This window comes from Cardiocondyla obscurior, linkage group LG10 (assembly GCF_019399895.1).
Source record: "Cardiocondyla obscurior isolate alpha-2009 linkage group LG10, Cobs3.1, whole genome shotgun sequence".
Taxonomy (NCBI): Eukaryota; Metazoa; Arthropoda; class Insecta; order Hymenoptera; family Formicidae; genus Cardiocondyla; species Cardiocondyla obscurior.
The window spans coordinates 4,267,501-4,294,132 of NC_091873.1; the positions used below are offsets into that span (position 1 = coordinate 4,267,501).

A 26,632-nucleotide genomic window follows, 5' to 3' on the forward strand; every position below is an offset into this window, starting at 1 on the left:
GATTCGCGAGTTGAATTGAGAGGTCCGAGAATGCACGAGACGTGGTTTATGTAACAATTAATTGATGCTTTATTCAATTAATAAAACAGAAATACATTTAAGCCAATTATGACGAACGCGTGATTGAGACGTCGCCGGACGAACACGAATTTAACAATAGATTCACGATGACGCGGTAATTGGCGCGAGTATGCGCTTGATCGGTACGGTGGTAATCGATACGCGGATCTACGACGGGCGGGCCGTTACAGGTTTTCGGCAGCCGCCTAGATAACGCCCTAATCGGAGCGCGGGGTTAGCGGCGCGAATATTTCCCCGAGTCGCGGGCCTGGGCGGGGCCTGATCTATGCACGCGGCGCGAGACGCGGTGATCGACCTAACGCTTAGATCGCGGCGCGAACGCGGTATTCGGACAGCGGGGAGGATGGAGCACCTGTTCGGTGTTGCAGTAGCCGAGAGTACTCGGCCGAGGCGGAGATCTCTCCACCCCGGTTTTGTGCAACGGTGCGAATGGATATTTTCGCCTAAGCAAGCTGACTGTCGATCCGGGATCGAGATCGCTCGAAGGAGGCGAAGTGCGCTTCACCCCACGAGCCGGTCGTACAAGTCTAAGTCGCTTTCGGCAGGAAGATTCCTCTGCGTTGCAAGCGTCAGGAGTTCCTGACCGAGACGGAGTTCGCTCCACCCCGTTGGTTTGCTTGCTCCAGGAGTCGGTTCGGTTCGGATGTTCGCTGCGAAGCGAACGGCACGAGAACGGTGCGCGACTTCCCCGAGTTCGGCTTTTTATCTCGCACAAGGCGACATCCGGGGGTATCCTTGTTCGTGGCGCCGGCCGCGGTATTCCGCGGTACCGTGCGCGTCGCTCTCGCTCGGATGAGTTCGGGGCCGCTCGTTCCGCGGGACTTGGCGCGTTCCGCGGTACTCGTTATAATTACGTATTTCGATGATCGGTTTCTTCGGGAGCCCCCCGCGCTCCCTTGCCTGGCCGAGAGGATGGTCGTCTCGTCCGTTCTTCACCGGGAACGATGCTCATTCCGGGGGCATCGTTACAAACTAATTGAGACAAGTAGAAAAGTCCTGTACCATTTTGCAAAATTTTCAACCGTTATTTAGAAAATAATTAAAATGTACAAATTGTATAGGCGTAAGAGCGACAAGGAAGCTACGCGTAAGTGAGAGTGACAAGCGACGGCGCCATTCCTAGCCATTCGTCTGTCGCGCTCACTCACGCGTAGCTTCTTTGTCGCTCTTACGCCTATACAATTTATACATTTTAATTTTTTTCTCAATAACGGTTGAGAATTTTGCAAAATGGTACAGGACTTTTCTACTTGTCTCAATCAATTCCATCTATCCTCCCAGTATCCTTCGTTATGTCTGGGACACCCTGTATAGGCCGCTTCTAGAACACTATGTTTAGTGTGTCCGTGTGACCTAGGGCAAGGGGTAATGACGTCACGCGGGGAGGGATGTTTTTCCACGAATCGCCCCTGTGTCGGTGATTCTCGGAACAGAGTATTTATAAAAATAATGACATAAAAATTATGAAATTTAATATTTTCGAAAATGATAAGCGCGTTATCGCGCCGCGGTATTTCAAAAGGTCGCGATTATTTAAAGAAATCGCGCGAGCTAAACCACGTCGCGGCGGCGGCGGCAACGGTTTTGGTAACGCGCTTGGTTGTATTAAATTTATTGTAGTTGTTTGGGCTGTTTCTTAAGTTACCGCAGTCGTTTGTTGGTTCCGCTGGAGGCATTCCTTTGCCAAATGTTCCTCTGATTCGCAAACGTAGCAAGTACGCTTTTTGAGAACTCGTCCACTACGCGTTGTTGCCGTTGTCCCTGCGTGCTCTCCCGTTGTTCCTGCGTACTATCCCCAGAATTCTCTGGTTGTTTTTTCTTCAGCGGCCGTCGCTTCCGATCTCCAATTGGTATTGGGCCTTGTCGCTTCTCGTTTTGGTCTTCTCTCTCTCGCGGTTTTTACGTCTAAGATGACGTTTTCGAATGCTTTTAATAGATCTGTCACCGAGTTGAGTTTCATAAAACGTACCTGCTGTTGCAGGCAACGATCCGTTATTCCTTCGATGATGTTTGATAAAGAAATATAATTTATAAAATTATTAAAATGTTTTAAAGTATAAAAAATGGTTCTTTAATTTTTCTTGTTTATATAATGAATTTTAAGATAAGAATATAAATTTATATTTAAATATATATCTGAGCTTCTACTATTTTTCAAGAAATTATAAACAGAAAAGAATGACTCAATATAATACAAATTGAAACATAGGCAATTAATAAATTAAACATAGGATTACTTTTTGTAGGAATAAATTAAAGTTGCTCGTTCTTGATATGAATAAGAAATTTCTATGTCACACTGCAATAAGCAACCAAATGCTTTTAACAAAAATCCTGGCAATATTTAATGAAATTGCCTTTACGGATTAACTATTTAACAAATAAGCTCTGGCAAGTGAATCGTGCTTGTCCTTACGAGCACCTTCGTTATCTTGTGATATTAATAAAAATATCTAGTTTTCAACAAATATTCAATATGTCCTGGCAGATATAGTAATATTTGTCCTTACGGGCAATTTTAAAGATATTGAAATTATCCTTTTACTAGTTTGAAATATAAGTATTAGTTAATGCGCATTAACTCCCAAAGACAATCATAAACCAATTAAATAGTTACGGTTATTTATTAACAAAAAACAACCCGTTGTCAAGCGGTCTTGTTTGCTTATTTCAATTACTGTTTGCTTGCAATTTAAATTTAACCAGTGACGTCTTTTTAAAAAGTTCTTATTCTAATTATAAAATATGAATATCTTAAAAACGTAACAGATGATGTAATCAAGAAGTTCGTCTTCGACCACGGACACTTGATTGGCCAAGATTATTTTTTCATGATAATAGTCAGAAAACGGTTCATCACTTTTCCACGTGCGGGTCTCAAATTCCTTTCGCAGGAAGAGTTTTCCAAGTCGTAAGTTAAATATCTTGTCCATTTCTTGAAGCAGATTGGTGAGAATCATGGTCATGTGCTCCGTTTTTGAGTGCAACCAGGACAATGCTCGTCCTTTTAGGCGTGAACTCATAAGAATTCTCGTTGATCCGTCGTCTAAGTGATACGTTTGTCGTATTAAATCAAGTTGTTGCCTCCATCTCCAGAATGTATTGTCCGAACCGTCAAATTCGGGTAGCAGCTCCTTCACATTTTAAATACCTTCCACGGTGGATATGGCATTTACTTCTACAGACATTGTCACAACAACCGGTGTACCTCGTGCTATCTCCAGTTCTCGTCATAAAATCTCCCGTCCTCGTTCTAAGAGTACCTTCTCTCGATGCAAGAGCTCTAGTTCCGTACACCTAGTTTCCGCCTGTTTCCTGAAAAATCCAGCTTTCTCGAGTGGTGCCTCGGATGCCTCGTCGCTGCTTTCCGCACCCGCGTCGTCTACCGTATTTTTCGTTGCCATTTTTCAAGAGACCTGGAGCGGCTTTAATTGTTTAGTCAGTTGTCTTGCTGTGACACATTCTGACAAAGCCGTCCAAATTTTTGAGTCGCTCTCTGCGAGGCGCTGAATCAATTCCGTTTTTAATCCTACTGTGGGTAACCCTTTTTCACGGAGGATCTCTTTCATCACGGCTACCGTAAATTCAGTTAGTGGCGGTAATTCTAATTTTTTAAATAAATAGAGCGGTTCCGATTCTTCGTGAACAGGAGATGCCGGTGGAGCAGATGAAACAGGAAACCACAAACGGTCCTTTTCTGGGTACTTCCGCGACGACTGAAAGTATCTTTCTTGGCGCCCCCACAAAAAGGAACGATATGAAGAACCGGCGGACAAGTTCTCGGAGATTTTAATCTTACGGTTTTTTCAATTCCAGATTTTCTTTATGGTATTTCGATTCTTTAATTTTACTAAAATTTCAATTAATTTTAAGAAGAAAATCTTTAAATAGAATAATGTAAAGAAGGCAGAAAATACTGGGCGTCACTGCCTCTGCTCCTCTGATTCCTTCTTCTTGTCCACCGAGATTCTCACCGCCTCAATCACTCATGACGCATCACTCGAACTAGCCATTAATAGTCGCCAATTTATTAGCGGCTTATCGCAGCAGAATGTTCGGCGACACTTATCACAAGACATGATGTGCAGTGAAAACTCGGTGAATTAAAATGACATCCGAAATTTACAAAATTTCATGCCTTCCTTTCATAACTCCCCGAACCAAGAAGAAATATTTATAAATTTTATTATTGAAATTACTGGTGGAATCAACAAATAAGAATTAATAAAAATGGGACTTACTTTCGAATACGAAGATGTTTTGAGCTTCAAAGAGACGAGGTTGTAGCACTGGTTTGCACGAGATTTGATATACACTTTTTTCTACTTAAAAGTCTGGAGAGCAAGAGAGCGTCCTCCGTCAGAACACACGATTTTATAAGCTCGGAAAAAAGGAGGATCGTTGCTGAGTTTCCGATTTTTGGAAACTCAGATTTTTTATTTGTCGTCTTCGTTCCTCCACTTTTCCCTTTTTACTATAATTGGGTATTCGTTCTTCATTCTTTCTATGTTTCTTAAATTTCTCAAGTTTCGCTTCATATTTCTAAGTTTAGATGAGGAGTTCCCAATATCCATTGGTGTCAGGATAAATGTTTATAAGTGACTCCGCCTTCAAGGGCTTGAATCTTCCAAACCTTCCAGAATATTATTAACAAATATAAAAAATGATATAAAAAACTTTTAACTTTCGAAGGGTCACGTTTTGTTGCCTGGATTTTATTGCTTTCATTCGTGTACTTTACCCTTGTAATTACCTCACACCCGAGCCCTGGGTTTTTTCTGAGGCATAGGATTTACGGCGCGATTACAAGTTTGGAAAATATTTTTTGTAAATTCCTTTTATCTACTGTCAGACGCCAGATAGTGTACTTAAACATTTCTTAAGGTTAAAGTTTATTTTTATGTTATCTTGAACACGTTCGGTTATATCTTATTTTATGCAATTGTTACGTCCTGTAACTCCACATCTCCTTTTTCCGACACATGGTAGATAAAGTAGATAGCAAAAGGTATACCGAATGTATTGGGACCAAAGGAGACGGTTCTAAGTTTCCAGAAAAAATAATTCTAACTGACGGAATATCCTGAATCGCCAGATGTATAAAATAAAAGAAGGAACCAAAAACAATTGTGCAACAGATGTGGAATATAAAAAAATCGAAACGAAAAGATTTGTCAAAATATTCATAAAACATTAATAGCTCGGAAGGACTTGGTATATCTTAAACTAATAATAAATGTCTGGCGGAACACGAGGGAAATTCTGGAAGAAAAACAATTCAGTAAAATCAAATTTCGCCGCGGATCCTAGGGATTAGAAAAAAAGGAGGCAAAAAGCCTGTAATAATAAAAATTGGGATACGCGGCTGGAAACTATAAAACTCAGGCAGCAATTGCACGCTGCCGGTAAAAAAAAAAGAGTTACCTAAAGCTTTTTCGAATCTGTTATCTGGAAGCTTGGAAGGGCTAAAACCATGTAGAGGGGAACTCATAAACATTTTTCTCCTGGACCAATAGATATCGGGAACTCCTCACCAAAAATTAGAAACTAAGGGCGAAAACTTAGAAAATTAAGAAGGGCGACCAATAATTGTGAAGACGGAAAAGTGGAGGAATAAGCCTAACGAATAGAATTCAAAATTCGGATAAGACTTAGAATCTGGCGCTGGTCCTCCCCTTTTCCGAGCTTATAAAACCGAGCGTCCCGACGACGCTCGCTCTCAATTCTGTTCTAAAAATCTATTTGCTCTAATTTGCTCAGTTGCTCAGTTATTCTTAAAAGAAAAAAAACTTTTTAAGTGCTTGTGATCATTTTGTGTGGGCGAAATAAAGAACCATCCAGAGATCTCATCCGAGTGAATTCGAAGACAACCAGTAGTAAGTGCTATCATTTATTTATTCCCCTTTTTCCTTTGAACGGTTCCACTAAATAGTTTTATTTGATTTGTATTCATATATTTATATATGTAAAAAATGAAAATTGAGGGAATAGTCAGGGTGCCGTTCACGCTTAATTATTTCGTTATCTCTCCTCGAATCCTCTCGTTTTTCGGGTGCCTCAACCTATCTAGCGGGCTTCCTTTTGTCGGGGGTTGCGATATGCCGCCAGTAAATGGTGACTATCAAAACCTTGACTTGAGTAAGGCTCCATTCGGCTAGAGGAACCAGAGAAACTTGAGGTGACAGCGGAGAGATCCGAAAGGAGCTGTGAGACGTGATGCCCAGCCATATTCTCCTCCAAGATTCATTTATTAATTTAATTCATTAAAATGAACTCCTTTTAGTGGAATCATCGAACTTAAGAACCTTAAAGAAAAGCCGGGCTCGCCGAAATCGGCAAATTCGGAATCTGAGGGGCCTTATCCGGTCCTTCTTTATTCAATATTTATTCGCGGCGGCGCCAGGGGAGATAACAACTGACCCTCCCCGAAGAAGAGGAGAGAGGTCGTGGTCCCCTCAACCTCCAGCTCCCCCGACTTCGCCGGCTCTTGAAGAAGTTCCTCTGAACGTCGAAGAACATAGGGAACTCCCCCCTTCTCCGGATACGCCGAAAAATAGCGTCAATGCGACCGAGTCAGAGCCTGATTTGGAGCAGTTCCGCCCTACGACTCCTTCCTATTCTCCGGACATCTCGATTCATTCTCCGGGAACTGCACCTAGAGCATGTTCCTCTCCGATTCCGTCCCCGATTCCTCATCCTGAGGAGCCTGAGGAGGTCGACTCCATTGCTGATGACGATACCGTCTTTTGGCAAGAGTCTGACGGCCCAGAGCCTTCTCCCTCCCCCGCCCCGAGCGTGGAGTTCCTCGGCGGGCAAGAGGAACCCAGAGCGATCATAGATCCTCTCCTCGAGCTCCTCCGGAGGACTTGCTCTCCGTGGACGGATCCCGTCCCCGAAAGGGCCTTCACCATAGGCCCTGATTCCTTTGATCCTGAGGAGATCAGGAGAGAGGCCAGCAGGGCATCTCCTGATCAGAACGTCCTCATATTTTATCCCGGGGTGGAACACCCCTTTTTAGCTCCGATCAGGCTGATTGATCGTGTGTTTCCGAGATCATCTGCCAGGATCTCGGAAATAATCGAGATCGACCTCGATTAAATATTTCTTTGAATTTTTCTTATGTTATTTAACCCGCGCGCTTTGTAAAATATAAAAAAATGTGTTGTTTATTAAATTTAGTTAAAGTCTCTGGGTATCATTATCGTAAATTTTAAATGAATCATCGCCATTTAACATCAATTTATAAAAAAAAAAAATAATAATAATAATAATTATAATAATAATAAAGAATGATAAATTAAATCTCGATAAAACAGATTTTGAAATTTTCTTTTAATGAACCATTAGCTCCATTTACTGCGAAAAACACCTCCGGTTCTTTCCCTGGGAACAAGAAGTAAAATTCTTTCCCTCAAAAGAACAAAAATCGCGCTAACTCAAATCTTTTCTCGTTCTAATACATTCCTAGCGCTTAATACGCGTGACGTTGTCTCGCACGCGTTACGCAAGAATTGGTAGTTACGTCTCTCTCTCTCTTCCCTTTACCTGCTCTCGATCCATCTCCTAGTCATTGAGAACCGGTAATCCTTCCATTAAAATTATTCCTAAACCTGACGTAACACAATGTCCGAACGAATTTCCATTGCCTGATTTCACTGATGCCGATTTTACAATTTTATTTTATTATTATTTTTCTGCGTCTGGCAATAGTGAAAGTTTCCTGTTATAAAATTTTGTTCTTGAAGGTTAGAAATCTTCTTCTTTGTTCTCCAGTAGAATATTGTTCTACTTCTTGCTTATCTAATTTCATTAATTCCGCGTCGAAAAAAGAAATAGTAGAATAGAAGACGTAACACATTAATACTTCGAATTTTAATCTATAACTTTAAAAATATATTTTTGAAGGATAAAACTATTGAGTTATGAAAAAAAATCTATTTTTTGACCTCGCTAAATGGAGTTTCCCCTTAATGTTTACCTGTTGATATACTGAACGGGTTTAATTAGCCACGCGTTTGTAGCAACAAAAAGAATAAAATCGAAAATACATGTCATAGTAGTTTGCATAAATCACGCAACGATCCTAACAAGCTTCTAGTTTTTTACTGCTTTATTTAAATATTTTAAAGTCATACCTTCTGATGACTTATATTTTTTATTAATTTAAAATAAAAATTATTAAAACATGCATCTCAAAACGCTAACGTATGTTAATCGGAAGTATGCAATTATGTTTTTTTATTATTAAGATTTCTTTCATAATTTTTGCTATTGCAAACAGAAAATAGTTTTGTTTTTACAAGAAACTTTAATTTTTATATTAAAAAACCTATAAAGATTTAAAAGTTTTTTATTTAATTACATCAATAATATAGATTGTTAAAATAATAAAGTACTTTTGTTTTTAATCACGTATGTTAAGAAATAATTTTATTAAATATAATATAATTAAGTTTAATATAAATATAAATGTAACTAATGTAAATATAAACTTGATTTGCAGAGCACTTCGTTTATATCAAAATGTAAGACAAAATAAAAAAAAATTTTGTATATATTCCTTTTACGCATGGGGCATTACTCTTGTTCTTAATGTTATCTGCATTATTATGGATTACTTTCCCGGCATACCAAAAAACTTAGTCCGACCAGAAATTTGCAAAAGAAAATTTTGGTACAGTGGTAAGTGAAATTGGCAATATCATCTTGATTAGTATAAGTAAAATATTTAGTTTAAAGCTTTACTGAGTTTGATAATTGTGTTTCAACTAAAATAGTAAATATATTTACAAGTTCTAATCTATAATGCAAAAATTCTGTTGTAGAAGACGATGCAAAAACGATATACTTTTACATACCTGTGGGAGCTACTATTATAATTAACATTTGTTTCTTCATAGCTACAACTATAACGCTTTTGTGTCAAAATATACGTACAGCTCATCAACTAAGAAATTCAGAAAGTGAACGTCACAATGAAAATACACAAAGGTCCGTATTATCGAAAAATCAACATATTTTGAAAAATATTCCATAAAAGGAAATTTTTACATTTATTATGATAGTAATTTAATTCAATTAATCTATTACTTTTTAAGATTAATTTGCTACAGATTTTTCATTATTACTACTAAAATTATGTGTAGAAGCTTCTAACAACGCTTTAAGTAAAAAGTCACTTTTAAGCGCATGCCGTGCAGCTCACGGACACAAAAGGTTACTTTTATTTTACAACAAATACAAGTTAACAAACACAAATATGAAGTCTAGCAAACGTAACGATAAATACAAAGTATTAGATTCGTGGTGCTCACGAAACACAGCGTCATAGACACTAACTAATAATAACACAATTGAATCAACCCGTGAGAGCTACTTCCTTTTATAAACTAAATCTTCTTCAGAAGAGTCACCGGTAATCATCAGACTGTTCCTTGAATGCCAGCGAGGAATAGCTGCAACTCCGATGACTTTTTTAAGAAAATTGAGCATTGTGAGTAATTCCTCGCTGGCCCGAGTCAGCGATGGCATTGTTTTGCAAGCAATGCCTTCACCGAGTAGAAGCCAACGAACGGTCACAGAACACTTATCGTGTTTCGTAGTCACGTTCGACTACAGCTTAAACACCAAAGTTTAAACTTATCTCTTTCTCTATTGCCGAATCTCAAACATTATGAAAAAATAATGATAAAAAATATTACTTTTGTTACATATTTATATATATTCTCAAAAAATATTAAGAGACGCGGTAGTGTCTTGCGTTAAATATACGCGCAACAAAATCAGCATGTATCTTAGCGCGAGTTGACTTCGTTATTTCAACAATATTGTTACGTCATAAGTTCTTGAGATTTGAATTTATTTTGATTTAAATTTTAATTCTTGCGGAGCGGTAATTTATTTGTAGAGTTGTTGGTAAAGATATATACAAAGTTACCTTCCCTTTAAATACAGAAAGTAATACAAAATTTATTTTAACTCGAAAACATACAAGATTTGAAATAAAATCTATCCACTTTCTTTTTTTGTAGTTATAACTAAAAATAAAAACACTCAAACTTTTTTTGTTATTATAAAATTATAAGTTAAATTGTAAGGATTACTTAATGATTTAATTCCTTTATAAATTTAAATTTGATTTTGTGGCGGCGTTGCCATGGCGGCAGATAAAAAAGGAGACTGCGGTTACTAAACTAATTGTTAGTAGAACTTCTATTTACACTATATACAATAGTTGCTTATTTTTGGTCTTAGTTTAAATCGCGCCCACTGTCGCTTAACAAAAATATTGAGTAAAGTTGTTTTCACTCCAATCTATGTTCCCGGTACGAGATATAGGGAACCGTCAGTGTTACCCTGATCGGGCCCCACTTTTCATCGCCGGGATAGTGTCTAGACTCAAAGTCTGAGCTGGTGGTTGCCCAAAGATCCGTCTACGTCCCGATTTCGACTGTGACAGGCGCGTACAGGAGACGGTACTTATCGGGTTATTTCGTTTAAGTTTCTCGATGTATGTGTACAGGAGCGGGTGTGGCTGGTAGAGTACAGCGTAGGCTCGTGAGTCTGGAAATCCTGACATGTCCCGGTAATAGTGTCGCTTTAAACGGCCGACTGTGCACGGGGACGTTGATGGTCCCAAATATTGTGGAGCTCAGGGCCAGATCTTAATTGATGACTTCTTCGATATTGGCCGCAGCTGAGGGAATTGCGATTCTTGCTAGATGATAGTGAATAGCGGCACTGAAGGTGGGTATTCGCACATTTCCAAGATCCGTGGTTGCACCCGTCCTGTCGTACTGTCGAACGAGCTTCCGATGATGGCAAATGTGATATGCCCCTTTGGCTTCCGATGGCTTTACCTTATCTTCTTCGGTGCAGATGTTGTTGCCAGACCTGAGTCTGTGCCGATCTCACCCGAATGTATCGGGGCTACGGAGGTTTACGAAGGCATGTGTTGACTTTTAATTATGCTTTGCTTCGATATGTCGTTGAGCGAGCACTTGAGTCGTACAAAAGACTTTTGGTCGTTCGAGCACTACAAGGCTTGTGTGCATCGATTTGATTGATTGAAAAAACGGTGAAAAGTGATACCGTTGGGCTGGTTTATATAGCCTCCTGAGAGTAATTTGACTTTTGGTTAAGATATCGAGCTCTGCAGTGCCTATCAATGAGTTTGCGCAACGTGGCTTGCTTGTGTCGGCGGGTTGTCGTTTGGCGAGCGCGAGCATTTACTCTGCTGGTCCACCGTGTCGATGTTGTTGCATTGTGGCCGGTGCCAGGGGTCCGTATTGCAGGCACCGTTGGGAAAGAGAACAGGCAGCCGATAAATAAATAATATTTTTTTTGTTTAACACTTCTTTTTGTGAATGTATTTCTTCTTTCCTTAGTTTATTTAATTCGCGTAGGTTTGCGCAGTCACGCGCCGAGTCTAACGTTACGCACCGCGTTATTGATGGAACTCTGACCGCGGTGGAAGATCAGTCTCCACGTTATAAACGCTGCTACTTTGCCAGTTCTTCGACTGTCAGCAAATTCCGAAAGTGCGCTAACTTTTGTTCTCAATATTTTGCTCATCAAACGGAAGTATTTCAACATGTTTTAAAAGTTGTCTTTATTTGTTTCGACATTCGGCGCGTGTAGGAATCCGCTGATTCCAAATAATATGGGCTTCCGAGTGACAACACTCTTCTCCCCTTGCGAAAAAAGAAAAGAGTTGGTCGCTAAAGGGCTTAATCTTTTTTTTTTGTTTATTTTTAATGGGCGTATGAACAGATCTACAATGTATCTTAGGTATCTAGTTGTGATTACTTCTATTCCGAAATTTGTATTTCGGGCGGCAGCGAATGTATGTCGGTTACAATGGGCTGTTTTTTATTTCTTTGTATTACAAAAGTTATTACAAAGGCGATTATTAATACCATAATGACTGAGATACTTATGCTAGTAGTATACAGTATAGCGTGGTGCGTACTAGGTGTATCTATTTTTTTATTTAATTTGTTTAGATCTTCACTTAATTTAATTAGTTCGTGCGGTCGCTTTATTACGGTTTTGCATTGTAATTCTTTTAGTCGGTTAATTTCCGGTGAGACACTCATATTACCGTTGCTTATTGTTAAATTATATGTCGGGATATGCACTTTTATTTTTGTCTCCCCTGTTCTCGTCCGTGTCCGTAAAATCATGTCTGGTGTCGTAATTTTACATTCGTCAGTTATTGTTAGTTTCCCTGTTTTATCAATCTCAACAATTTTACTTGGATGATTTTTGCATTGAATGTGAATTTTTTGTTTATCTATTGTTGTACACGTGCACACGCGTGATCGTAGATCGCGGCACGTTACTTGTGCATGTGTTTGTCGGAGCAGCCAGAAGTGACCGGTCACTCAAATGGAAGCACAGTATACGCAGAAAGGAAAAGAAAACATAAAAGAAATTAACTGTTCCAAATTATAATAAAAATTAATACAATTAAAGTTTAATGTTCATTCACCATATATATAAAATGATTTACTGCACGCGCTATACACGTGTTCGGTCTCTACACGGAACGAGATATTAGAAACGAACGCTCGGAAATCTTGTGGTCCGCTTGATCGGGCTTTATGAACACGGCGCGTCGGAAATCTTGCTTGAGCGTAGAATTTACATCCACACCGCTTGGACAATCTTGAGCACGACCGATTGCACGCGAAAAGCCCGAGGACACGCGGTCGCGATCACGCTCGTGGGCCGTATCGAGACCAATAATACGAAACTTTCCACAAGAGTTAGAAAATGAAATAATGCTAATCTTGCGGTTAAGAAATAAGAGGCGTACGCCGTGGACTGCACAGTAGGGCAGCGGACCGGAGCCCTTAATAACTCGGCAGTAGCGGAGTAAAACCAAAAAAACGAAATATGTCTGTAGCGCGTAGTATCGACTGGGCTACTGACTGGATCGACTAGCTACCGAAAGAGTATCGATCCCGAACAATTAATCGTTCAAATTCGCACGGAATCGGGAGAACATGCAAAATCCACGTGCCCCTATTACAAGCAAACTCATAGCATACATACAGTGGCGTATTCGCAAATAATCGTCGTAAATAACCAGACTTGTGGCTCGTGAATGTAATCCAAATAGTCGCTCGTGCCATGATGTTTCGTGTCTCGCATTGGGTCAGTCGTTATTCGGGTTTTGTCAACGCTTATAATTTGCAGAAGGCATTCGCCTTTATTCTATATACCGGATGATTCTGCTTGCACACAAATTTTTTTTTTCCGCGTTCACAATTCTTTAATTCTTTCGGTGTTAGTGTAATGTAATTTCCGTTATCCCTATCGATTGCTACGATGTTGTTAGTGACTTTAATTATTCAGAATTTATTCTTATGATCGTATACCCGGACCGCAGTGACTCGCATTAATTCGTACGTTTCATATCTTACTACGGAGAATTTTATTACCGTGACACTAATGCGTGCTTATCATAGTATGCGCTTATTTTATTATATTTTTGAATATTGTTCCATCTTTGCTTGTTTAATTGGAAAGAGAAGTGGTTTCCTCCCTTCAGATGTCCCGTAACTTCTTTTAGTTTTTTTTATTATGTTTTCTACAGGAAATTATTGATTATTCTGGCTTTTGTGTGCGTTAAAAATTCGGCTACGTCGTAAAAGTCGTCTAATAATTTTGTTATTAATAGTCTGAGCGAGTATAAATAATCCATCGCGAGCATACGTCGTGTCAGTCGATCCATCTGTTGACTCATCAAGAAGATTACGTTAGTTACAATTCTCATGTGTAGATTTAATCTTTTTTCTACCAACTTAATGTGACCGATTGTCGAATTTAATATTTTAATTTGATTTTTTGCGACATGTATCGTTTGTTGTCGATTATTTATTAGTTCAAGTTATTCGGTTATACGCTTTTCGTTATCCGCGTCCATGATGCCGAATAATGATTTGCCTGCTGTACCTATTATATCTATAAACCCGCGCCTTGGTTCGGTTATTTTATACGCGATCTGTAGGCAGTTTAGTGCTGTTTTCAGCTTCTCGTTTTTTACTAATATGCCATGTAGTGTATCTTGGCACTTATTTCCTAAAAGTATCGCATAGTCATGTATGTAAAAGCAGTCGCACAATTTTACACTATCCCTTATATAATTTTGCAGCGAATTGTACCGCGTCTTAAAATCTTTTGTTGGTGTGATAATCGCAAGTTTTCAGCTTGTTTCCGCTAACTGTAGTTGACCCTTGCTCTCATAGTAATATCCGGACTCGTGAGTGAAGTTTGTAATTCTGTAAGGTGGTGTTTGTTTCTTGCCCGTGCCTTGTGTAACGGCTAAAGTAAACCTATAAGTTAATTATTAAAAAAAAAGTTTTATTTCCGCTGTGTGTTTTACGTATGGTTTTGTGCGAGTTATCATAGCGAACGATTTTGATGAGGTAAGTATTTCTTATTATATTTCATATGATTCTCGTGATTTACTATTTCGTTCTCGTAAGAAATTTTTATCTTTTTTGCTCGATCTTTTTTCGCTTGCGTTTTTTCGTTCATCAGTTCGTCAGTCAGTATACGTAAGTCTTTTGCACGAACATCAGTGAGTTTTTCTTGTCATAATTCTTCCCGTGTATGTTCATTAATAATAATAAATTTTATTTATTTGTAGTGAATACAGTTTTATGGCACAGTGAAAGCTTTAGGGAAGATAGGGTTCTGTGTGTATCAATGTGGGTATACCCTAAGTCGGCGCGGGCGCCTTTGGTTATAGCGTCTCCTCCTGTTCGAAAAATTCTGCTCCTGTGTCTGGAGCAGGATTCGAGGATACGGATCACCCCGTTTAGGCGCCGTACCGTAGAAGTACTGCCAAATAATGAGTGTTTTATAAAGATCTCTCTTCTCTCTTTTTTTTGTTTATGTTAATGTTTGATAAATGCTTTTATGCGGTTTGCATGTACTCGTATACTTTTTCGCTTCTTTTTAATGGAGTAGTTGACATTGTTGTGTTTTTTGATTATGGTATATGGCTCAACCCATTGCGCGTTTAATTTTTTCGAGTGTTCGTGGCGTACCGTTTGATTATGCAAAAGTACGGCGTTCCCAACTTTAAATATTCGTGGTGTTACGTGTCGGTCAAATGCGGTTTTTGCATTGATTTTTTCTTCTTTTACATGCTCCCTTGCTATATGATTAGTCGCCCGAAATCATTCTCTCAACTCCTGTGCGTAGATTTCGTAGGATTATGTCATTTTTGGGGCGATTGTTAGTGCCGTAGGTAGTGTTGCTTGATGCTCATATACCAGTTCGAGTGGGGTAAATCCCGTGGCGATATGTGACGTTGTGTTGTACACGAACATTGCGTATGGCAGCCATTTATTCCAATCGTTCTGATCGTTATTCATATGTGGCGGTTCACTCCAACGATCACTGTCGAATGTCGCCACTTACACCGTCACTGTGGGATATTGGCACAATACCAAATACAGTACAGAACCCACTCTCTGTGTGTGTGTCGGGAAAGACAACAAAACTAATAAACTTAACAACTTTTAATAGAAAATACTTGGTGGTGTTAATATTAGCTGTTAACCGTACACTCTCTCTACCGGTCTCGGTAAACGTTTAATATATATAACTATCAAGGTCCGCTGGTCATAACTGAGCTATGACGCTATTGGCTGAGCAGGAGTCGCAATCGAGGTAGACTCGATACAATCGATATAACATCGGTACAATACATCGACGGTCCCCACATACTCCTCCCCTAGTAAAATGATACAAAAATTAGACAGAGATGTTACCAGAAATTATAAACGAAAAGAATACAAGCGACTTAGTAATTACTTAATTATAAGCGCAGCAAAAATAATCTGAGAAAGTAACAATTGTTAAACCAAAGACCAGAGTAAATTATAATTAACGTTTATACAAAATAAACTTTTTTATGCGAATAAGTTCTTAAAGGAGGGAATTGAGTAGCAGAAGAAAAACCGGATTGCGAGGAATCATTGTCCAGATTTACAAAAGTTTCTAAATTATCTGGCAAACAATATGCAGGTTTCAAGTGTTCGACAGAAACGTTTTGAAGTTTGTCTTTGCAATTACGAATTTTAAAAACGCGATTTGAAAAACGTTCAATAACCGAAAATAAACACGAATATGGTTTCTCGAAATACCTTTTAACAGATTTACGCAGAAACACTTGTTTACAATCTTTTAAATCTTTAAAAATAAAAGAACGCTTTGTCGCTTTATGAACTACAGGAATCGAACGAATTTGACGCAACACGAAATTCATTAATGAAGTGATTAGATCCGGTTGACAATTATCCAGAAGAAAAAGTTTACCAGGTATACGCAAGAAAGTACCAAAGAGAAATTCAGACGGCGCAGCGTCAACATCCGAACGAATTGCATTACGAAGTCCCAAGAGGACAGTGGAAATGGATCGAGTCCAATCTGTGTCGGAATGGCACATTAAAGCAGCTTTAAAAGAACGATGCCACCGCTCAATCATGCCGTTTGCGACAGGGTGATAAGCCGTGGTGCAAATACGTTCTGAACCAATTAAAGAAAGATATGAGGTAAAAAATCGTGACTCAAAGTTAGAACCTTGGTTAAAAGTTATAATTTTGGGTGAACCGTAACGAGTTACCCAATTGTCGTAAAACGCACGAGCGATGGTAGATGCCGAGGTTTCTTTAAGAGGAATTGCCTCAACCCAACGCGAAAATCTATCAATCATTGTGGAAATATACTGAAAACCATGTCTATCTAAAAGTGGATCAATTACATCAATATGTACATGATCGAATCTATCATCTGGCGCTACAATTTTTTCCGGAATAAATTTGTTATAACGCGAAATTTTAGATTTTTGACAAGCTTAACAATTTTTAGCCCAAAGGGAAATATTTCGATGCATGTTTGGCCATACATAAGATAATCTAATCGAACGATCCGTGACTCTAGCACCAGGATGAGCTGAGTTATGAAAGAAATCAAATATAGTCTTACGCATGAAATAAGGAACGTAAGGACGAATTGCCTCATCCGAAATTTCACAAAAAATAGGCGAGTGAGATGCATCAAAAGTTAATTTTCGCAATTTTAAAGGAATATCTTTAGAAATTAAAATCTCTTTTAACTGCTCGTCTGATTGTTGCTGATCAAAGAGCTCAACCAAAGATAATTGAGTGAGAAACCGCATTGTTTCAATCCTGGAAAAAGAATCAGCCACAGGATTATCAGAACCACTGACATGCTCAATTTTAGTCGTGAATTGTGCAATGTAAGCTAATTGACGCAATTACCGCGGAGAAGCTTTAAAAGATTTCTGCGCAAAAGCGTACACCAATGGTTTATGGTTCGTATGAATAACAAAGTCGGATGCCTTAAGAAAATGCGAAAAATACTTAATAGATTCATAAATCGCACTAAGTTCGCAGTCATACACTGAGTAGTTACATTGAGAAGGCGTGAATTTACACGAAAAGAAAGCAAGAGGTTCCCAATGTTTATCATTAAGTTGCTCAAGAGCAGCGTCCATGGCAAACTCTGATGCATCGGTTACAAGGCGAAGATTAGCACCAGAACGAGGATGAACAAGTAAAGCAGCGTTAACAAGAAGATTTGATTTTTTCAAACGCTTGCTCTGTTTTAAGCGACCAATTAATTACGCGTTTATCATTCTTGCGTGAATCGCAAAAAAGCATTAAGCGGAGCTTGTCTAGAAACTGCATGCGCAATATTACGCCGGTAAAAATTTACCATTCCTAGGAAACGTCTTAACTCTATGACAGTTTTCGGCCTAGGAAAACGCTTGATGATTTTTAAGTCTTTGGAAAACTACTTTAAGATGATTATGATGTTGTTCTAACGATGAAGAAGCAATCAAAATATCATCAATGTAAATATATACAAAATCTAAATCACCTAAGGCACGATTAATAAATCTTTGGAAAGATTGACTAGCGTTACGTAAATCAAAAGTCATATACAAAAATTCAAATAATCCGAAGGGTGTAATTATGGCTGTCTTTTCAACATCACCCGGTGCCACAGGAATCTGATTAAACGCGCGATGCAGATCGAGTGATGAGAAAAACTTTTTGCCCGCCAGATTACTAGCACAATCATGAAGTTGAGTCGTGGAGTATCGATCAGGAACGGTTACCGCGTTTAAGCGACGATAATCGCCACAGACACGCTACGAGCCATCCTTCTTTTGCACCATGTGCATTGGACTAGCCCAAACACTAGATGAAGGGCGACAAATACCAGCATCTATCCAAGCCTGAAACTCAGCCTTGGCAGCCTTAAGTTTATCCGGCGATAAACGACGCGGACGTTTAGACACTGGAGGATCAGTAGTTATTATATAATGATGAACATCGCAATTAGACAAAGGAATAGGCTTGCCAGAGCCGCAAATTTCAGGAAATAACTTAAGAATCCCTACAGTTAGTGTTCGAAGAGATAGAACTCACGGTATGTAAATTGACGGATTTAACATATCCATATGAAGATAGACCAGTAAATTCGTCAATGATTTTACGCGAACGCAAATTGACAGTAATATTGTAATGCTGCAAAAAGTCGGCTCCAATAATCAGTTGAGATACTTCCGCAACAATGAAATTCCAAAGAAAACATCTGCGTAAACCCAAGTCAACCGAGCAAGCAGCTTCACCGTAAAAATTGGTACAAGTATTATTCGCGGCAAAAAGTTTACCAGAAGGAAAACTATTAGAAGTATTAGAATTAGCTGAGAGTAATGAAATATCCGCTCCCGTGTCAATTAAATATACCTGTTGGGATAACAGATCTCTTATGTGGAGACGTTTAGATACGCTGCCTCTGAACACAGTCTCCTCCGCTGAAGGCAAATTTAGTTTTTTTAATTACGGTTAGCAAACCACTCATCAAATTTAGCACACCAAGAAATGTAAGTGAGTGGATTGTTTGGAAATTTTATATGTGCTCGGCATAGTTTGTCTTTGACGCGAGAAGGCGAATTATTAACATTGGAATTCTTATTCTCAAACTTAAAAATACGAGCAGAAGATTTCAAACGCCATTGCAAACGAGAACGCGAGTTACATTTACGAGATAGAATATCAATCTTTAAAAAAAGTTGTTACGAAAAAGTAGTGAAAATTCGTTGCTCGAATTTCCCGTCGGTCCGGATCGTCCGCTCTCGTCCCCAGGATGTAGATGGAGGTAAATTTTTAATAAATGGACTCGATGTTAAGTTCCGCGACCGATTTATTTAACGTTCTGCAGAAGGCAAGACTTTGGTGCGATTTCGCGGTTACAAGGTAACGTTGAGTGCGTTCGTACGTAGGCCGGTACAAATGTACTTATTAACTCGAATTATTATTGCGACTGGTCTCGTTTCGCTTCATACCGCCGTTTTTACACATAGCCTCGTTTCTAGCAATTCGCGATGTTTCGAGAACGTCTCAGATCGTTGAACCGTCGGTCTGTTATTGTCCGTACGTGTCTTATCGCCTGCTATGTTTATATGACATGTTTCGTTCGGTTACATTATTTTACATATTTTTTAAAATTGATCGTTTGGTCTAAAGTCCGTGTTTCGTCGTTTTTTATCGAACAAAAGTTGTTGCAACTGTTTAGCAAGATCCGATAAAGGAAATTCTGAATTAACGGAAGAATTGGTAACTTGACTGACATTATCTTGAGAAGTAGAATTACGCGAAAAATTTGATAATTTATCAACTGCTTTGGCGAGGTTATCTAAATTCTGACCTGTAAAAGGAGCTAAAATTTCATGATACCGCGGATTTAGATGTTCAAGAAATATAGTTTTAAGTAATTAAAAGTTGGTGCAAACGTTGCCAACTTTAATATTCTGCGCTCGCAAATGGTTAAGAATTTGTGAGGGTTTGTAATAACACAGAACTTTATCTCTAATAAGCCTGCGAAGTTGCTGCTCAGAAGCCGAAAATAAACTTATGATTCTTTCTTTGACTCTGGAATAAACATCCTGAGGCCAAGGACTAGTTAGCAAAATATCGCGAATTGAATTTGAAGCCTCCGCGTCCAAATGCGGCATGATAATTTCAAACATGGCAGTCTGATCCGAAATTTTATAACGCTTGAAAGAAGTTTCAGCTAACGTGAACCAAATGACCGGATCTGACGTAGAATTAGAGAAAACGCTGATAATTTAGAAGTTATCAGAGAAGGCTGCCATGGTATCGAATCGCTAGAGGGCGAAAAATCGACGGATTTTTCTTTCGAAGAAGCAGGCAATCGCTTCTTTTCTAAATGAATTAAACGTTTTTGTAAACTAGTAAGTTGCGAAAGGATTTTGGGATAATCTTTATGGTCCGTTACTACGGTGAACCGCGTTCCGTAAATGTATGGACGAATGTGTTTGACAGCCTATACAATAGCGAACAATTTTTTTTCCGTCGTGCTGTAATTATTTTCGGTTTTATTCAGTATACGGTTTGCGTATGCGATGAGCCGATCTTTGCTTATCGTTCCCTGAGAGAGAATAGCTTTAATGGCGTAATTCGAGGCGTCGGAAGTTACGTTGAATTTCTGACTAAATTCCGAATAATTTAAAATTGGCGCAGTTATTAATTATTCTTTTAGGTTTTCAAATACATTTTGCTGGTTTGTGTTCCATGCGAATTTCTCGCTCTTTTTCGTGAGAGCGGTGAGGAGTCTTGGTATTATAGAGAAATTCGGGAAAAATTTCTTATAGTATCCGGCTAATCCGATAAAAGCTTGCATGTCTTTAATTTTTTTTTAGAGTAAAAAAGTATTTTACGACTGATATCTTGGACGGGTTAGGACAGATTCTGCTCTCGGAGATAACATATCTTAAGTACAGAACCTGCTTGTGTAGGAAGGCACACTTTTCTGGTTGTAACTTTAGGTTATTTTTTCATAGTCGTTCAAAACTTCTTGTAACCGATTATTATGTTCTTCTAAGGAAACTTCATATATGTATAACGATGTCATCGAGATATACCAAGCACCGGAGTTTTTGTAGTCCGGCCAGTACAGTGTTCATCAGTCGCTGGAATGTCGCGGGTGCATTTCTGAGCTCAAACGGCATTCTATTGAATTCATAGTGCCTCAGAGATGTAGAAAATGCTGTTTTCTCCCGGTGTTGCGCGTGCATAGGTATCTGGTAGTATCCTGACGCCAAGTCGAGTGTCGTGAAGTATTTGGCGTTCCCGAGTTGATCGAGGAGCTCCGTGATACTCGGGATAGGGAAGAAGTGTCCTACCGTAATTGCGTTCAATTTACGGAAGTCCGCAACGATTCGTACTTTAGGTTTTCCGTCGGTGTCAGATTTTTTAAGCAATAATATGAGCCCATTCCTTTAATTTGCGCTTGGTTGGATAATTTTTTCAGCAAGTATTTTTGTCTATTTGTCAGTTGTTAATACGATCTTTTTATACAGATGCAGTTTAAATGTCACGCGATTTATAGTTAGCGTTTGTTTATGAAAATTGCACTGAGCTCCGTGTTTTTCGAGAAGGTTTATTTTTAGGATTTCCTTGTAGTTTATCGAGAAATTATTAGGTACTACATACATGGTATGCTTTATTTCATTATTCACGAGTTTTATGGTGGCCCGTATTTTTTCTATGGTGGGTGCCTTGTGTCCCGTTACCCCAGCGAGAATAATTTTTTGTTCTTGCACGGAGGTGTTTCCTTTTAATTGGCCCACCTTTACTATACTTATTGTTGCTCCTGAGTCGAAAAGGAAGGTTATTTTCCCTTCTGTTGCTTGCGGAATGAGTAGGGTTATTAGTAATAAACCGACGATACGATAGCGTTAAGTGAATTGCGAGATTTGATGAGCGAGATATTCGCGGGCTGGCTTGGTGTTTTCCCTTGGCGATTGATTATCTTCCGTAACGCTATCCTCTCCATCGCTTGATTGTGATTTACTTTGTTTCGCAAATCTCGTGGAGATTATTTTGTGTGTTTGCAGGGGAGCGGCTGGTCGAGTGTCTCGTTTTGGATTTCGCTGGTTGTTAGGTCGGCCGTTGAGCCGTCAGCATTCTTTACTTGTGTGTCCCGATATTTTGTAGTATGAGCAAAATTTTTTAATGATGTTGATTCTTCCGCTAGGTTCGGCCCGTAACAAGTTAAATCATGTGGCATACTGATTAGTTCGGCAATCTCTCGGTATTAATCTCGGTGATGTAAATTTTGCGTATGTTCGCGTCGGTATGCATCGCAATGTTTTTCCTCGGCCGTTGCTCCGGCTATCGCCTTCTCTAGTGTGGCGTAGTTTTGCGATCCTACTACTAATTGAATAGGGTAAATCAACCTCGTTTAAAAATTCGGTGAAGCTTGGTTGGTCCCGTAGGGTAATTCAGATTTCCTTTTTATTCTCGGTAGTTAATGCGGGATTTTTGCTTAAAGCCTCATATAGCTCGGAAGTCATAGTATCGGTACGAAACCCGAAATTCTGCGCAGTTTCGTTTAGACGTTGTTTTAGTTTATTATACTCGAGCTGTAAGTTAACGGTTTCTTTACGCTGGGCGTAGCAAGTTTCGATTTCTTGCACAAATTGCGAAAAACTTGTTATAGTCTTCGTCTCGAAACAAAGTCGTGCACGTTCTGTCAATTTGGTATTCAAGATTGCTGCTAGTAGTTGGTTTTCGTCCACGGGGACTATGGCTTTTTGTGCGTACTCACAGGCCATTACAAATCTTTTAACTTCATTTCGGTTTGTTCCGTCAAATGAGGGAATTAACCCCAATGTGTTTTTTAACGTTACGAATCTATGATAACTGTCGAGTGATTGTCGTACGTCTGTAGTTGTTTGTGTAGTTTGTCGGTCGGCGAGTGTGTCCCTATATGATTTTTGTCGCTTGAGGGTCGATTTCTTTAATAGTGCCGTGTCTATTTGATTCATTCGAGTCGTTTAATTTGTGCATTGAATCTAATATAGTATCTAAAATGTCAAATCGCGGTGCGTTAACTATAAAAAAAAGATAAAGAAAACAAAAAAGAGAAAACGCAGTGTCAAGTTTTTTTCTTTCTTTTTTTTTTGGCCCTTTTGGTTTTCTTTTTAACAGCTCTTTTTCTTGACGCTTTTTTCTTGATATCATTTCTTTCATTGAGTGTTTTTGGAAAGATTTGGCTTTTTTTCTTTTTGGTTTTTTTTCGTTTTTTCTTTTTTTTTGTTTTTTTCTTTGTTTGCACACTTGACGCTTTTTTTCTTTTTTTTAAAAAGTTAGTTTTTAGAGTTGGTTTTACAAAATACGCATGTTGGTATGGGTCGGTTGCGTGTTGTCGTTTCTGAACTGCTTGGTGAGTGTTGTTCAGTGATTTCCAGTCGTGCAGTTGATCTGTTAAGTAGGAGGTTGATGTGATCGCTCGGCTATGGGTCTGGAGAATCAATTGGAGTCGTCGTGCGTTGGGTTTTCTCATTGTGGCACGTACTTCTTCTGTCCGAGTGTTTGTGTTGTTTTGCTTGCTATAATTTTTTGTATTTGCGGCACTGTATTACTTTTGTTGTTTTTCTCTATGTTGCAGAGATCTGGCTGTGCCGATTGGTTCCCTCCGATTAAGTCCTGAGGATGCTGGAGCTTCGTTTCCAGAATGCTGATTCATCATCACCGCTGCCACTAATTGTTGCACCGAGGCCGGTGCACGGGGTCCGTCTTTCGGAGACCGTCGATGCGACGAGCGAATTAAAATATAATTGTAGATAAGGTTTTTAAGTATATATGTATTTTAAGATTTTTTAAGGAGCTTTACACTTTATTCATTTATTTCTTCCATCACATTAGTTTTACGTCACAGCGTTATTGCGTGGCCTCGTCTCCGCGAGGTAATTTTATGTTTGACGCACGACTAATCTCACGTTACGTGCGTGAGATGATTAGCGACTGCTCGCGGGTGGTGGCCCGCGGGTATTTAACTGAGACGCTGGATCTTCAGCGTCAGCAGGTAGCATAGTTGTTACTCGGTTACTGGGTCAAGGCAATCTCAGCGGTTTCGACAGTAAGGTCTCGCAACTTTTTCTTTTTATTTATTATTAATTTTAATTTCTTTAATCTAAAATAGGTTGCTGAATTAATTTCATCTGATTTATGTTGCGAGATCTTATGCCGAACTACTTTTTTATTACATTATTATAACGAGATCCGAGTTACAACATTTGGCTAATTATGAGTGGTTTCTATTTCTTATTTAAAATAATCCAAGGTTTAAAATAACAATTGTTTATTAGGCATATATTTACAATCTGTGTATTAAAAGTTGTGTATGTTGCACGGAGTGAGTCCGATTATAATATACTTACCTTACAATTTATTAGTGGTATAGAATAAAATAAAACGGTAACAAACCCTTTTCACAATTGAGGAGTTAACGTCGCTGTGGCAACCTAAGTCCGACACAAAATCAGGTGCCTGAAGGATGGCCGTCCGGCGGCCGCAATCATATCGCGCGTGAAGCGCAAAGTAGAGCCGAATGCCGCTAGGCGACTCGCAAACAAGTAGGCTACTTAAAAGTAAATCCACTAGACAGAGTAGTAACCGCTCAGTGCCGCTAAGAACATAGCACAGCCAAAGTTAAGAATGTGTTAAGATGCCGCATGCCACCTAAAGCAGCGGGAATCGTGGCCGATAGAAGAGCCACTTTGAAGCGGATACGGCGAGGACGCCAGAAATTAAAACCGTTGACAACACCTGCCATCGTACCAAACTTTTCCTCGCTGGACAACACGACTAACGAACCGCCACAATCAAAGATCAAAGAGATCCTCACATTTCCACCAAACACAGGTGGATCTTGAAGTTTTCGACGCCGCAGACTACAGCAAAGAATTAGGACCAAGGACACTAAAACGTGCGGCCATTACGATCCAACCGCAATAACCACAGCTTTGAACTTGTTACCTCCACGACTTACGCGACCGCATAGGATAGGCTGGCCGACGCTGGAAAGCGACGGCGAAGACGTCCATCGGCTCCTACCGATGGGAACGATTGGCCGAACAGGCCGCAGGCGGGCCGACGCTAGGATGCGACGGCGACGAAGTTCGACGGTTCCTACCGAAGAACTGAGCAGAGCCTCAACAGGCCGCGAGCCGGCTGACACTAAAGCACGACGGCGAAGGCGATAATCGGCTCTTACCGATGATACAATTGGGCAGCTGATGCGGTCCATTGGAGAAACAGCAGACGCGGAGTTGCAACAAAATCCGCAGATCGGGTGACCGTCTGTGCAGTCGTATCCACACTTGACCGTCTGCGCAGCCAATAAATTACCAAAAGGCAAAATTACTTCACTCGCGATTCACTTAACCGTCTGTGCGGTTTCTAATTCACTAAGTTGCTCATGCGAACTGAGAAGCGTCAGGTCGCGGAATACACTATACTCGGTCGTTGGCGCGGAGTTCAATGTCCACGGATCACTTGGCTGTCAGAGCGGCTGGTGAAGCACTTGGTTGGCTGTGCAACCGCAGGTGATACACTATGTTCGGTAGCTCATCGGTTCCCTCCGATGAGTTAGACAAATCATGAACAGGTTGAAGCGAGTCTGTCGGTGAAACGCGACGGCGGCGATGTTCCACGGCTCCAGCCGAGGAACAGGGCAGGCAGGGCCGCAGCGGGCGCGAAGATTCCGTCGCTGAAAAGCAACGGCGGCGATGTTTCACGGCTCCAGTCGAAAAACATAGCAGGCAGGGCCGCAGCGGGTGAGAAGAATCCGTTAAACTTGTTTATAATGAGGCGTTTGCGAAGAGGGTCTCTAAATCTTCTGGAGTAGTCTTGCTACTAATGCTTCTAGAAGAGATCGGCGATTCCTTTTTTATGCTGGCTAATTCAATTTTTAATTTTTCACAGGCTTCGGCTGAAGAAATTTTTGTATCAGAATGAGCGCTACACTCATCCGTCCAAGATGTGAGAACTGTAGAGGAAGCTGGAGAAGATCTTGGTGTAAATGCCTTTGCTTCTTCTCTGAGACTGTTGCAAGCCTCATGTATTGAAGTGTGGTGGCGATTTCCACACTCCGAGCAAAACTTTGTCGATGAGCATGAAGCTACATTATGCTCGCCAAAACAGTTAACACAGAGTCCTGCCTTCTTTATTCATTGCATTCTGGCTACAGGGCCTATTTTAGCCAGCACTCCACAGGCTAAAATATAATGAGATCCCAAGCAAAGTGAGCATTTGCTCGGTTTCTTTTCTGCAATCTGCGGAAGATTCCTTGACTGTTGATGTTTTAGTTCCTGAATGCACACAGGAGGCTTAGTTGTTGAGAATTTTGCTGGTTTCCTTGCCGACTGTTGCATTTCTTCGGCTTTTTCTTGCAGGAAATTTATTACATCTTCCAACATTGGCGGTTTCTGGCTAGCAACGCGAGCCGTTCTCCAGCTTTGGAACAAGCTCGGGTTCATTTTGGAGACGGTCGCGTGAATGAAGAAGTCATTTTTTTTCGGTTTCTCGATCAAGGCTCTTCAAGAAGTCCCGTGTCTCTTTGATCTCGCGTAGTAGTCCGCGCAGCTGTGCCTCAGACCCGGATCGCACAACCGGGAGGTTAGCGAAAC

At 39.9% G+C, this 26,632-nt stretch overlaps 1 protein-coding gene and 1 pseudogene across 1 annotated transcript in view; one reads left to right on the forward strand and one right to left on the reverse strand.

Annotated features, from left to right (window-relative positions):
• The window catches only part of LOC139106267 (G-protein coupled receptor Mth2-like), a 147,025-nt gene that overhangs the window by 90,374 nt on the left and 30,019 nt on the right, over positions 1-26,632 (forward strand). Inside the window, exons 3-4 of the mRNA XM_070662873.1 lie at positions 8,585-8,763; positions 8,907-9,072. Of these exons, the coding sequence (XP_070518974.1) occupies positions 8,585-8,763; positions 8,907-9,072 (345 nt within the window). The remainder of the gene's footprint in view (positions 1-8,584; positions 8,764-8,906; positions 9,073-26,632) is intronic.
• On the reverse strand, positions 1,418-7,641 carry LOC139106143 (uncharacterized; annotated as a pseudogene).